At 30.5% G+C, this 14932-nt stretch overlaps 1 protein-coding gene across 24 annotated transcripts in view; it reads left to right on the forward strand.

The window, feature by feature from the left end:
• The window catches only part of LOC105193379 (CUGBP Elav-like family member 2), a 688840-nt gene that overhangs the window by 595964 nt on the left and 77944 nt on the right, over nucleotides 1–14932 (forward strand). For all 24 annotated transcript variants that reach the window (XR_005574991.1, XR_005574990.1, XM_039450395.1 and 21 more), the window contains one exon: nucleotides 3989–4037. Coding sequence is in view for 22 of the 24 variants with exons in the window: in XM_039450395.1 (XP_039306329.1) it covers nucleotides 3989–4037 (49 nt within the window). In the remaining 2 variants the exon portion in view is untranslated. The remainder of the gene's footprint in view (nucleotides 1–3988; nucleotides 4038–14932) is intronic.

Below are 14932 nucleotides of genomic sequence, written 5' to 3' on the forward strand. Positions count from 1 at the left end.
GATACGTGAAATAGAAACAAGAATATATAAATTATTAGTGTGTTTTTTAGAGAGATAGTTATTGAAAATTGATAGCATTAGAAATTTGTACATTGAGAGAAAAGTTGTTAATTTGACTAAATTTATCAACTTCATTGAATTTCTTCAGTTCAAGTATTGATGTATTTAAATTAAATATATAGGTAATTAAGTCAAATATATAAATGCTTAAACTGAAATTCAAATATTTTATATCCTTAAGTCAAACACATATATAGTTGAACTAAAAAAATTTAATTGAGTTGAAAAATTTAGTCAAATTAAAAACTTTTCTACCAGTGTAGTATAAATGTCACAAACTCGTGATCATCAGAGAGGTAAAAACCTACAAAACTTGAGCTTGCAAATATACTATAAAAATTTAAATTATATTATCTTCTATACGATACATGAAAACAAGAATTCGAGAATATATAGACTGAAAAAATTATTAAATTTTAATAAATATTTGTTTGAGTACTCGCAATGCATAATTTATTAAATGTAAATAAATAGTTGTTTAATGCAAGAATTACTAATGTTATTTAATTATCATTTTTTGTTGAATAAACATTTATTTATATTTAATAAGTTACGTCATTGCAAGTATTCAAATAAATTTTTTTCTCAGTATTGCATAAATATCTGCGATATGATATAATAAATAATTACATGAATATTACATCTCAATTTATACTTGCCGAATTATCGAAAATTATAATCAAAGATTTGCAAAAGAGAAAGCTTCTTATATTTTGCAAATGAGAGTTTACAAAATAGACTGTGAAGAATCAAGAATTGAGAATAAGTAAGTAAAGTGCACGGGTAAATAAAAAATGTAAAAAAGAGCAAAGAGAGACATTACTTTTATTATTATAAATAAACTTTTTTTTAGAGTAAATTAATGCAGATATATTATATATTTTTTTATCCGTCATAAATGAAGACCTTCATAAACATTTTTATTAAACATATCTTCTCATCGATTATCTTTAGCCACAGTATCTTTCACCATTCTAAAACGTTGTGATGACATGGCTCGTATTTAATCGATTAACAACGGTGTGTTGACGGAGTATACTTCTTACTTCTTCCGTTTCTCGCAATGCCGTGAGTCATTCATTACGACTGGCAGCACATCGAGGATCTCTCGAACGTTTCCATCGAGCTTTCTCATCCTCGTCAGAACTTAGTGATGGCGTTAAATTTAACGAGCCCAATAATTAAATTAAAAATAAGGAGTCTTAGATCGTAACTCCTTGTTCATCGCTGCAGTTGAAGTATAAATTGCTCGATCGATATAATTCGAGCGTCGTAAAAACTCATGGCTTATTTCTTCGGCATGTAATAACTATCATAATAAATGAAAATGTTAGACTAGCTGCCATTTTCCTTGGAAAAGAGGTTTTATCACAAAGTACCTATAAATGATATCTCTTTCTGTTTCTCTTTCGTGATCCTTCTTTCTCTTTTTCACTTTCTTACCCTCCACATGCAGTTATTTTGTTATGGCGCAATAATGCATCATCTCGGCTGGAAGGGCTTAGCTTTATGATACAGTCATTACATTTTTATTTGCAGAGAATAATCACCTCACTAATTTTTTATGGGTTCTCATAAGACAATTAGTTGCAATCGTAAAGTGATATAAATCCAAAAATTCACACAACAAAGAATGTAAAAAATTTCAATCCTACACAAGAATCCTATATAGTAAAACAATTTAAACAATACACACAGTTATATATTATCGTTAATTATTCTGGGAATGCAGTAAATGCAGAACGAATCATGAACGAAATAGTTGAGATTTATCGGCTATTGCGCTGAGCTATTATATCCACGTATTGTAATTTAAAAAAAAAAAGTTCAATTGACCGCACTTTTTATCCGAAGTGATCCAAAACTCATTGATAATGAAATAATCTGAGAGAGTATTTTAAACATGATACAAAAAAAATATGTAAACCCGCGCACGTGTACAGCCACGATAACATTCATTTACTCGAAAATCGTTTACATCTCGCACATACCCTGTTTCAATCGCATAATTGCTGAAACATTCATTTGCAATGAATTTTATCCCGCAGCAAAATCCGCACAATTAAATTTGACATAAATCGATTTTATTACAACGAACGATAGATAATCGCACGTATGGCGTATATATCGCAGTGCTATGCACTGGTGCTTCTCAATTCTTATCTGTTTATGAAGATCTCGTGTGTTTGTTGCGAACACGCAGTCAGTCATCGATTCATTGCGCAGAAAATCTCATTGCATACGTTTGAATGAGTGCTCCGAAATGATTTCCATATTCACACAAGCGATTGGTCATACGATGAATTTACTTTTCCATACACAATATTCATGCGTTTCACTCATAAATATTATCAAATTTATCAAAAATGTCGCCCGTTTTGATTACCGCCTTTCAATATTGTCGTTATAATGAACATTCGACTATTACAATATACTTGCCATTATAGAAGTACATATTAGAATTGTAATGATTTTTTAAATAGTAATATGTTTTGTGATTTTATTAATTTTTTTTTAGTTGTTTATAGCAGTTTTTTAACTACTGGTACGGTATTTTAAATTATGGCCATCAAAAAGTTTTAACCTTGACTCTCAACTACAATGTATGATACTAATAAAACTTAAAATGTTAATTAGTTTGAGAATAGAATAATGTTACATTATTTAAACAAATTATCGATAGTACATTAAGAGAAAAAAATAGTAAATTTTAATAAACTTTTGTTTGAATACCTGCAATAAAATATTATATTAAATGTAAATAAATATTTATTTAGCACAAGAATTACTAATGTAATTTAACTATCATTTTTTAATTAAATAAATATTTATGTACCGTAAGTAAATATTTTATTGCAAGTATTCAAATAAATTTTTTTTTCAGTGCACCAATATCCAGCATTAATTCTTTGCACATAATTTATTTCTTTATTAATTTTTAATTTTAGGAATCAGGTATTACATGTTTGATTTTAATTTTTTATGTCAAATTCTTTGATAATCGAATATCAAATTGTATGAAGTATTTAATATTGATTTTATTTAAAAAACAGAAAAATATTCAATGGCTACACAGCGTTAAAATGCACATAAGCAGAAATACTAATACTCATTTTATATAAAATCATCACTAAAAGAATATATTTTATAAAATGATTTTATATAAGAATCAAATAATATGGACATTCTCTGTAATTAACAAATTATATTTTAAGCTCATTTTCATCTTCTTTTTGTAAATAAGTAAAATATTAATAGTTTTTAATCTGTAATTGATTATTTATTGCAAAATTTTTTTATGGAATAAACTTTAAAGTTATAAATATGTAATTAAATCTTATTATTTTAACTTTAAGAAATCAAGTAATAAAATGTATTTCTGATTTAATTATCAAACTACATATTTAAATGTTAAAAGGTCGAAATTTTGGATAAACGTTATTAAAACTCTTACTGAATAAAGATGTGTATATGTAATCGCAAGTTATATTTAAAAAATTGTCAGATACATAAGAAATGGTAAATTATCGGACACAACCGGAAGCAGCGTGCAGCATCGGTATAGATACGTGTTTGTGCTGACGATATGACGTTCTGTAAAACTTCCCGGCGAATTCCGGCGTTATATCGCGTTCGATTTTCGGTCTCGCGCACGAAATAGGAAAGAATCCTTAGAATAAGACCAGGCGAATTGCATTCGCACTCGTCTGTATGTAAGTACAACGAGAACATGCCGCAAGCCGCGGAAAACGGCTTCCCATCGTTGCATTTTTCAAAAAGCGCGAAACGAACTTTACACTCGAGCCCGCTCTCTAACGTCGACGATATCGGCAATCTTATCAATAATAAATGTCACTTTTATTACGTGCGCTCAGACGCTTTCCAGGTGCAAGAACGCAAACTATATCGTTGACTCTTTTATTTTCAGATGCGCCATCCGATCCAAATGAAGCCCGCCGACAGCGAGAATCGGAATGGTGAGTAAAAATTATTCAATTATTTTTCCGCGATGTACACGCGCACTAAGATTGCAAATTCTAATTCTAATATCGTCACGCAATCACAGCGTATTATAAGTGATGATGAAACTAATTCTTTAGGAAACCAAAATATTATTTCCCTCGTGAGAAAGAGAAATTTATATGTTTTTCTTGCATATACTCGAAGCGATAAATCGATAAAGGTTGAGATAATAACTCGCGTTATTAATCTGAACACCAAAGCGAAGAACATGCTGGTACTAGCAGCCAAACTATGCGATTTTAATAAGAAATCAGGAGACATGATAACGCTTCGCACCAAGTATATTTTTCGTTAAGTAATCCGATACGTTTTATTAAAAACAAACAAAGTTTGGATTTTTTCCGTATCCATCTACTCTAATTTTAGCAAAGAAGTTTTCTAGTTTTACTAAATCTTTTATAACATCAAATATAAGCTTTCGCGCGTCTTGTTAATGATCACTCGATTGCTTCGAAGTTCTGGTACGATTAAGGACGGAATTCCTAGCAACGTGGCACGGCGGTATAACCGAAAGAGAGGACAACAATAAAGAGGACAACAATAACGGTCGCGAAGGTAAAGTTAACTCTCTTCGCTCGGCGGAGAATGCAGCTCAAAGCACGTTCATTAGATGCTAATTAATTGGCTGAATTGAGAGGCTTGTCGAGATTGCGTAGTCAAAGAAGACATAAGCGAGCTGCGAAGCACCAAGTGGTAGGACGATAAGGTAGGCTTGGAGAATCGTGAGGATGGGTAAATGCGAATAAATTTTCCCAACATACAGTTACCAGGACGACGAAGGATCGTCATGAACGCGAATTCTTACGTGGCACGTCTCTCTCCCCTTTTATCTTCTTCATCTTTTTAAATCCGCGACTTTCATCAGCGAATTTATTTAGAACAATATTCCATTGTACGTAAATACGCCATGGTAAATTGCGACATCATGAAAACACCAGATGTTATTTCAGATATTACGTAAACGTTGTATAAATGGTTTATTCAGAGACTCCGTTTTAATATAAGAGTAATAGAAGAATATTATTCGAGAAAAATAGCTCTTTGCTGAAGTGTCTAAAAATTAAAGTTATCTGTCTACAGATCTGAAAATAATTTTATTGGAAATCAAAATAATTATGTTGATCGTTCAAACTAATTGCTAGAATAGAATCAAGACTTTTTATAGCATTGCTCAGCATACTTGAACATCCTTCATAATTATTTTAATGATCCAACAAAATTATTTTTAGATCTGTTACTAAATTTTTAAATACTTCAGGTACTATTCTTTATAAGTTTATAAGAGTAATAGAATATTAGAGAATACTCAGTACTAAAAATATATAATACAAAAACACTGCACAATAGATATATATATATAAAAATAATAAAAAAATTATCTAAAGGTTTTATTCATATTTCATTGAGTAAAAATCTATTAGCTATATAAATTTAAATATATGAATATGCACTATTAATGAAGTGTCAAACAAATCATAATTTAATAATATTTTCAATAATTTTTATCAAAAGTAAAAAAATAAAAGTGCAGGAAGAGTAATTAAAGGAGTGAAATGAAAAAAAAATGAAAAAATAGCATAAAGATAATCATCCTATGTCATGAACGAATATTATTCATGTATAAGATTTTACTTTGAGTTTTCTAGTTCCTTTCATCGCGCATCGATCGGAAAAGAGCCATGTAAAAATTCGAGAACGTCGAAAAGCGCATCGGATAGTACCGCGAAAACCAACAGGAGAGTCAACGAACGCGGCAAAACGCGCGATTTTTTTACGGATAACTGCGCCGCGTTAGCAATAAAAATTCGACTACCGGCTGGACGGGGGTGTAACGTAAAGCGTATATAAAACCAGCCACGTCGGTGGGACGACGCAAAACGAATGCTAATGAAATATTAACGACACCCGTCACGTGCTGCGCTCGGCTGGACCGCTCGCTTCCTCTCTTTCCTCTCCCTCTCTTTCCTCTCCCTTTTTCACTGTTTCTTCTCTTTCCTTCTCGCATGATCGTTCACTCTCCCGTTCCACGTTTTACCCTTTACGCTTCTTTTCCCCTTTTTTATTCGTCCCGTTTGTCTTTCTCTTTTTTTTTTTATTTTGTACTGCATAAGAACTCTTCTCTCTCCCGAAGGATGCTTGCGCGCGGGCGTTTTTTTTTTACATCGAAGCACAACGCCGTTTCAAGCGCCGTAGCAGCATTGTGTGCAAATGACATGCCAAATTGTAATCACGCCAAGATTCAAGCGGCTTTACACCTCGCGTTTAACGTTAACCGAAACCTGATTCTGACACTTTGTTTGTTACGGTCGAGCTTGCGCAGTTGCACGAACAAGATCCTGGATCAAGTAACCGCGTTACATGGACCGACGCTCGATCCTGTTTACCAGCAGTTACACGTTAAACAGAAGTTACTCCATTGGTTAACCATTCAATCGCGTCGGTTTCACAGTTGAATTCGCCTTAATTTTTCAATTGAATTAGCGAAAACAATTCTGAGTGATGAAAACGTGCGAAAGGAAGGAAATCCAATTGAATAATAGATAATTAGAAAAGAAACATGCATTTTTTAAACAACTTTTGAAATTTCTTAACGTAGTTAAATATGTTTCCTCACAACAATTCCTTTAATACTTTTGAGAAGTATTAAAATTTTAAAGTATTAAAATAGTGAACAAAGTACAAAAATAACATGCAACAGAACACAATTTTACCTAAAATTGTGTAAAACTTTTCTCTTGTCTTGAATTTTTATTAGAATACAGCAATTACTATTAAAATAATATATTTTTTTACAAAAATAATTTTTATAATAATATTATTCAGAGAAATAACAGAGAAACAAAAGATTCTTATAAATTAAAATTGATAAAAAATGAGGCATTGAATACTATGGAAAACATATTACTAATTTACAATTTTTATTAATACCAATTTATTATAAATGTATAATATGAAATTTTAATAAAAGCTTCCTAATTTTATTATTAATTCATATTTATTCATATTTCAAGGAAATCTCTAAATTATACATGGAAAAAATGCACAGCTTCTTTGAAATATTTAAAACTTTAGATAGAGACAGATTTGAGAAAAGTATTTAAAAATACAGATTTGAAATATTTAAGAATTTAGCTAGATGCAGATCTGAAAATATTTTGTTAAATTATTATAATAATTATGTAGGACACTCAAATATAATGAACTAAACAACAGAAAGTTTTCACATTTTAGCAACCAATTTAAGTTTTTTACACAATTTTATTTTGATGGCCAAGCAAAATGTTTTTCAGATCGGTATTTAGCTAAATTTTTATAGTCAGAGAAAAGTATTTGGTATTATGACTATAAGTGTATAATAAAATAATTATGATTATTGATATAACATTAATAATAACTTTGGTTAGAATGATTAAAACTAAAACTAAATGGTTAAAAGGATTAAAATTATAAATATATTTATAGTATGTATTATAATTCATAGTTATTTTTGGCACTAAAAATGACTATGAATTATAGTTAAATCATAATAATTACAATCAATTTTTTTTTCTTAATGCAGGCACCTTAAAATTATTTCCTTCGTATAATAATAGTATTGTGTCACTGTGCGTCAAATATTTAAAACCGGTATAACAAATGTAAAAATTAAAACATATTAAATAACTATATAGTATATTAAATGGCTATAATGATAAAAAATGTATAACGTGATGCTCGTAATGTTTAAAAATAGAATATAGTGTAGTGTAAAGCCTAATGCATAATAAAAAGTACAGGCAATAGCAACAGAGAATAAGAAACGGTTCAATATGTTAAATAAGAAAAATATATAAAGTGTTCTTTGTTACATATTGAACTGTTCTTTATTCCCTGTTACTATTGACTGTACTTTCCATCGTACGTTAGGCTTAAAAAACAAAATAAAAAATTTGCTACATTGTTTCACAAAAAGAGCCAATGGAATTAACCTTATAAATATTTATGTGTTTTAAACATATTAATTTTATACAATTGCAAAATTTTTAATATATATCTCAATATAATTGTAAGATGCATATTAGGCGAAAACGCTTACAATACAAGCGGTAATTAATCAGAGAGGAGCAAACACAATATTAGACACACACTCACACACACACACACACACACACACACGCACGCACGCACGCACGCACGCACGCACGCACGCACGCACGCACGCACGCACGCACGCACGCACGCACTAATACACACACACATGCACGCACGATGTGCAAAAATCCGCTCGACAATCTCTACGTGGTGCACATTGTGTAATGCTAATGTCGGTGGTAAACGTCATTTTTCGGAAAAATGTACTGTAAAAAATGCGTTTCTTTGAAGTCTTGTAATTCGGTCAAAAAAAAATTGTAGGGAAATTTTGAAAAAAGCGTTTTGCAGAGAAAATGTCATGCTTTATGTACTTGCATTGCATTTGTCGAGAAAAAGTTTTTTTATTGAACTACAGGCTGTCAAATATACGTAATTTTAAGGAAAAAACATTGTATCTTTTTTGGCACTGAGAAATTGAGAAAATTTTTGAAAACCATTGATAACATATATATTAAAACTGAAACTTCAAGCTTTAAAATGCTTTTTTAATTTTTTGTCTACAATAATTTTTCATGAAGTACGGATATTATTTGTACAAAATGTAGGTTTAGCTTCAAAGTTGCGTAACTCGGTAAAAAAAAAATTGTAGAGAAATTTTAGAAAAAGCATTTTGTAGACAAAATGTTGTAGTTCATAAAGTTTTACTTGAATTGTTTGAAAAAGATTCGTTTGTCGAGCTGCAAAGTGTTATTAAAAATACAAAATTTTAAGGAACAAAACAAGGTGTGTTTCTTTATTGCATAAGACAAGGAAGTTAAAAGAACTTTGAAAATCTGTTACAGCATTAAAGTTGAAACTTCAAGCTCAAAATGCTTTTTTTATTTTTTATTTACGATGATTTTTCGCCGAGTTACAGCCATTTGAAAATAGCCTAATTTTTGGTGTTTGGAAAATGTTTTCTATTTTTTTTTTAGTAGTGTGTGTGTGTGTGTGTGTGTGTGTGTGTATATATATATATATATATAATATAATATACGAGTATAAATATATATAAATATGATAATTATTTAATTTAATCGGATTTATTGCCGATAGGGTGGTAAAATCTCATTTTACTTATGTCATAAGCAAAGCGAACACGGAACTGGGGTACAAGTGCATAACATTCGTGGCTGTATATAAAAATGAATAGACACGACGTGGTGTAACCGAAACCGAGATCAGGCTATTCGTAACCACGCGCACGTGCAATACGGAAAAGGATTTTTCCATATAGGAAGCGGGACGTGCGCGGCAGCGGCCGTCATGAATAGTGCCGTTGTAGCTACATGCAAATCCCGGTAAAACGGGAAAATAGTAAACAAGAAGAAAACGCACGTTATCCGGTATCAGAGTATTATAGTTGCCTTGTCGTTAGGTGAATCTCATGAACACCGCAACTGACGTAAGCCGAATTCAGATAAAGCAGCTCGCAAGCTCGCGTACAAAGCGCGAGATTAGTCGCGAACGTAGAACTTACTTTCTCGAAAACACGTAGATATAATACACAGCGCCCTTATATAACCGAACTGTTACATATATATGTTTGCTGATGAATATCTAAGATTAAATTTTTTTTAAATGTCAAGAGTTTGGAATATTATACAATAATATTTAAAAGAGAATTAGTATTTGATGTTCATCGGCAAAAATTTATAAATAAGTCACCAAGTGAATGAAGGTTATGCGTAGCACAACCACAATTGTAGAACATTTTTCAGTAATTAATTTTTTTTTCGTAAAATTAATGAATACACGCGTGAATGGTGTGAAACAATTTGTCTTATTGATGGAAATTTCTTTTATTCAACCGACGCAACTTCGTTTTATAAGGTACAGATTTTCAAATAATATAAGCAAGACTCTACTTATCAATTCGAATTAGCGTCGAGTATCTTTTAATTATTACATACAATAATAGTAAGGCTTGACAAGATTAAAAATCAAACAAAAAAACGAAGTTAGAGCAAAAAAACAAGATATGTTATATGCAAATTTATACATACATATTACAAAATTAGTACCATAAATTACAAATGTTTCGACTTATGGGAAGTCAATGTAACGATGATCCTGATGATTGTATATCAAAGTAATAGCGTAAAACAGCCTGTACTTTTTAAAATATTTCAAGAGCTCAATCTCTAATTAATTTTCTTGCACGTCGCAAATAAGTGACAATGTCAAAGGTTATACGTTTTACACTATGCATCAATCAGCAAGATCTTTATTACACTGAAGATGATCTCATAATAATTCGAAACATTTGTGATCTATTATACTGAGAGCTTGTAACATAAATTTGCGTTTACATCAAACGTAATTTATTTTTTCTTTGCTCTAACGTAATTTTTTATTTTAACTTTCAATAATTAATCTCTTTTTTTTCATAAAATTAGTATAATTTATGCATGACACATAAATACGCCATTAGAATGGTGTCAAACAGTATTACAGAATAACTATTCTTGTTCGATGGAATTTTCCTTTGCTCGTTCAACACAATTTCTCAAATAGTTCTGTAAGACGAATGTTTTATTCAAGGTAACGTAAACGAGATTCATTTCTTAACAATTCGAATATCTCATGCTAACATTTTACTACTGTTCTCATAATTGAGAAAACTACTGAATGGAGGACAAATTTTACCTCTTGTCCTATAATTATTCTTGTCAATGACGTAGCAGCGGGTGAAACCATTTTAACGGTGTTTCCGATGGGATCCACACTGAATCAAGGGACCTCTGTCACAACGTCAAGCGCGACAGCCCAACGAAAAGAAGAACGAAGAGAGTGAAAGCTTTATTTATATCCGTGACATTCTGTTTATTTTGGCTGACAGACTAGGCTTGCTCCGCCTCTAGCTAGTAACAGGTTCTAGCTGATTGCTTCCTAGTGAGTTCCATTTCGTCTCGACAATGTTTCGGTCCGATTACGTCATGTTTTAACAAGCATGAGCCTAGAAACTAAATTACATGCCGATTTCTTCATGAAAAACGATTGTCGCGCGCTATTGTCGTATGTTATATGATATATATATGCGTATCTGATTTCAATTCAATCTTTTCTTTAAACTCTTTCGCGTATTCTTCTATCTTGAACCTGATGCTATCTTCATTCACGTTTTATCTCCACTCTGTTATCAGTCGATATGTATATGAGGATAAACTTTTCGAAGAATAAAGTTTGCGTTTCATCTCATGATGCCAATAAAAAATGGCAAATATTGTTCTTATGAAAAGACAAATTAAAGAATTTTTATGATTACTGAATTCTGACTTTATCTCGGTATGATTAAATCAACAAAGTTTAAAATATCTAAATATCTTCGAATTAACGTTACAGACTCACACAAACATTTTATAGAATTGAAATAATCGTAAAAAAAAGAGGTGCTTAGATAAATTTCATTAAAAAGTCGAACAAAAAAGTTTTTAAATCATTAATAATTTACTCGTATAGCCACCTGAGGTTAACTTTATCTTAATACAGAAGTTGTGTAGCTCGTACGTACAAAATGAGAGTAGAGCATCCTTTAGAAAACACGCACGAATAACACTGACTATGTGAAATTGCTTAATAAAAGATATCCTAATGTGCTTTTACCGCGTGCATATTTCGCTCAGTGAAGCTAAACTGTCATAAACAGAGCAGTAATGGTGTCCAACAGTAGTTGATAGGTCTTTTCGCAAATAGCGATATGATCGAAGAACAAAGATAGATCTATGCGTTGGACAAAGAGCGATAACCTGGTCTCCGTCAAAAATTAATCTGCAGTACCGACGTCAAGGAAGTTCTTCCGTTACTTTAACATCCTCTTAAGTCCGTGAAATATCCTGTTTTACTATCAATTTAATGTCTTGATAAAAAAAATAGTCTTTTTTATCATTTTGAGTATTAAATTTTTGTAACTGGAATTTTTGAACCTATAAATTTCGAAATAATTACGATTGTTTTTGATGTTTTTGTGAAAACTGTTTGAATATAATATAATATCGATTATTTCATCTACTTTAGAATTTTTAATATGCATATAATTTTGTTTCTCTGTACACTTGACACTTAAAATATTTCTAAACGGAGAAAAAGTTTTAATTGAATAAGTTCAAATTATATTCCATTAAGATTTTATTATGACAATGAACATGATCAATTTATGTCACTTTTTTCAATCTTGCTGCATATTGATTGACTTTCTATATTAGCTTTTTGCATGACAAATAATTTGATTATTTTTTGAATCAAATAGAATTCTAGTCAATCATCGAGATCAGAGATGGATATAATGGCAGACATATTTTCGATGCAGTTACCTTGGTTTAATCTCTCTTCTTGATATTATTTATTATTTCGTAAAGTGCTATCTTGACGTATTCGTCAGTAATTATATTTCTGTAATTATTCTGGTGTAGCTACATTTCATAATTCAGTTAATTTTACATTAAAATTGAAATTGTAAAGTGAATGAAGAGTGTTTATTTTGAGGATTCATTGAGAAAATGACAGTTCTCGCTAATTACAGTCCGAATTAGGGTGCTACATCGCAGTAACAAAATTTATGTCATTCTCATGCATTCAACTCACTGCTTCTTGTATTATTCGCTATTCGCATGTTTATTAAATGTTACGAAATGTCACGTATGTACATCATCTTTTGCGCACGCGAACTAAATTTATTACATAATGCTATTGTTCATTACATAATCGCAAATTGTTGGAAATATGTTGTTGTTATATGAGAGCAATATTGGTTATTTTTTCAATAATAACGTAATTTTTTGTTTTTATATTCATAAGCAGTAGTGTACTTACCTATAGATTATAAAGGCGCTTTTTATAAAAAAAAAAATGGTTTATTTTTTAATTATTCTTGTTCCTAAATGTGTTTTAATAGTTTAATAAATAGAAAAAATTAATTATTTACTGTTTATACATTAAAATAGAAATTAGGGTTAGATTAGAGCATTGGAAGATCATAAGTCCTTGAGCGCAAATTTTATAAACGCAGCTCTTCGTAAACATTAATAATAGTAATTGGCATCATGGATGAAACTATAAAAAAAAGTTATGCAATTAATCGATAGTAAAATGCTCTAATAATTACGCGCTCAATTGGCCGACTTCGTTTGGGCAAACTATCATGTTTGATTGTACCAATCAGAAAGAAATAAATTAAGAACTGTTGATTCCACAGAGTATCTAGCTATTGCGTTGAACAATATTCGGTTTGTAACATGTTTCAAGGAACGTTCCTGCAATCGTAGAAAATAGCCCATGGAGTGGAGGCAAAGAAAGCGGTTAGTCTCGCACCGCAACCATCGGTGATAAGCTTTATCTTATCGGACAAAAGCTCGGTGAGTCAGCGATAGCTGATTCGTAAGCAAGACACGTACCTGCCGTAATCGTACTTCGTCTTTTGCCTCAGTCGAATACCTTATCTATTGTTTATTGCATCCACGCAAAAACCCCGTATGGTATGGCGTTTTGCATTTGCAGCGATGGCAGTTCCCGATGGCGGAATCGTATTAGCATGCGAAATAGACGAAGCACTCATGCACTTTGCTCGCTCGCAGAAATTTCGCTTCGTCGCTGCAATCGCACAAGCAGCGATACTTTTCTTAATTTCTTGAAATGCTTTACGGAATTATGCAAATTTTATTATCATTCTATGTAAATTATGCATTGATTATCGATATTGCATGCGTAATATCCCTGAAAAGTTGCAATGCTACTGCTATCAATTAGCCTTTTTTTTTTCTTATTTTATCAATGTACTGGTAATTACTAAGTTTTATATAGTTATACTTTATTAAAAAGTACTTATATAATTATATATTATGCTGTATTATTGCATTATAATATTTATATAATTATTTGCTGAAAAACATTAAAATACAATATATTATCGTTTTAAAAAAGAATCTTAATTGAGTTAATTTTCATATTAATTTTAAAATATATGTATTATTTTTAAAACTTTCTATCTAAAAAAATTTGTTTTTCAGAGTATTTATTCCATGTTTATTTTTGTAATATTTTTCGATAACATACTACAGAAAAACACATATTGCTGTAAAGGTTATATTAACAAAACATTTATATATTGTTCCAAAAATTATATATAAAAAATGTAAAAAAAAATAGTAAAAATGTTGATAATTATTTTTGAATTTAAATTATCTATTTACCATATTTTCCATTTATTAATAATTAAGACACAACTCAAAACTTTATTTCATACTTGAAATTAATTATAAAGCAATTAATGAAAATAATACCAACGGAATATTTATACTTTTTATACGCGTCGAAGCATCACTAACAATTTTCATCTTCCTTTAGCGATTCATTACATTATTTTATAAGACCGTTAATAATATTACTTTTACAATTATGTTTGAGGCAAGAGAGGACAAGAGGTACAAACACTCAGGTTATTGAATTACATAAAAGAAAAATTAATTCTTCACAATCGAGAATATTGCAGGGTGCCTTGTATTAAAACTAAATTATAAAAATTTCCGAGTAGAAAACTCTGTATCAAACGAGCACGAAACTTATTAATCAAAAGTACTCTAAAAAAAGCTTAGCATCAATATTACAGACTGATTTCATCATTTCTCGTTACCTTCTATATATAACCGACCGTCGACCGTTTGGTAATTGCCAACTGCAAAACATAAACCTGAACGTATTACTTTATTTTCCTTGTCCATTTTCCAAGGAAAACAGAAAAATA

This window comes from Solenopsis invicta, chromosome 1, assembly GCF_016802725.1.
Source record: "Solenopsis invicta isolate M01_SB chromosome 1, UNIL_Sinv_3.0, whole genome shotgun sequence".
Classification (NCBI taxonomy): domain Eukaryota; kingdom Metazoa; phylum Arthropoda; class Insecta; order Hymenoptera; family Formicidae; genus Solenopsis; species Solenopsis invicta.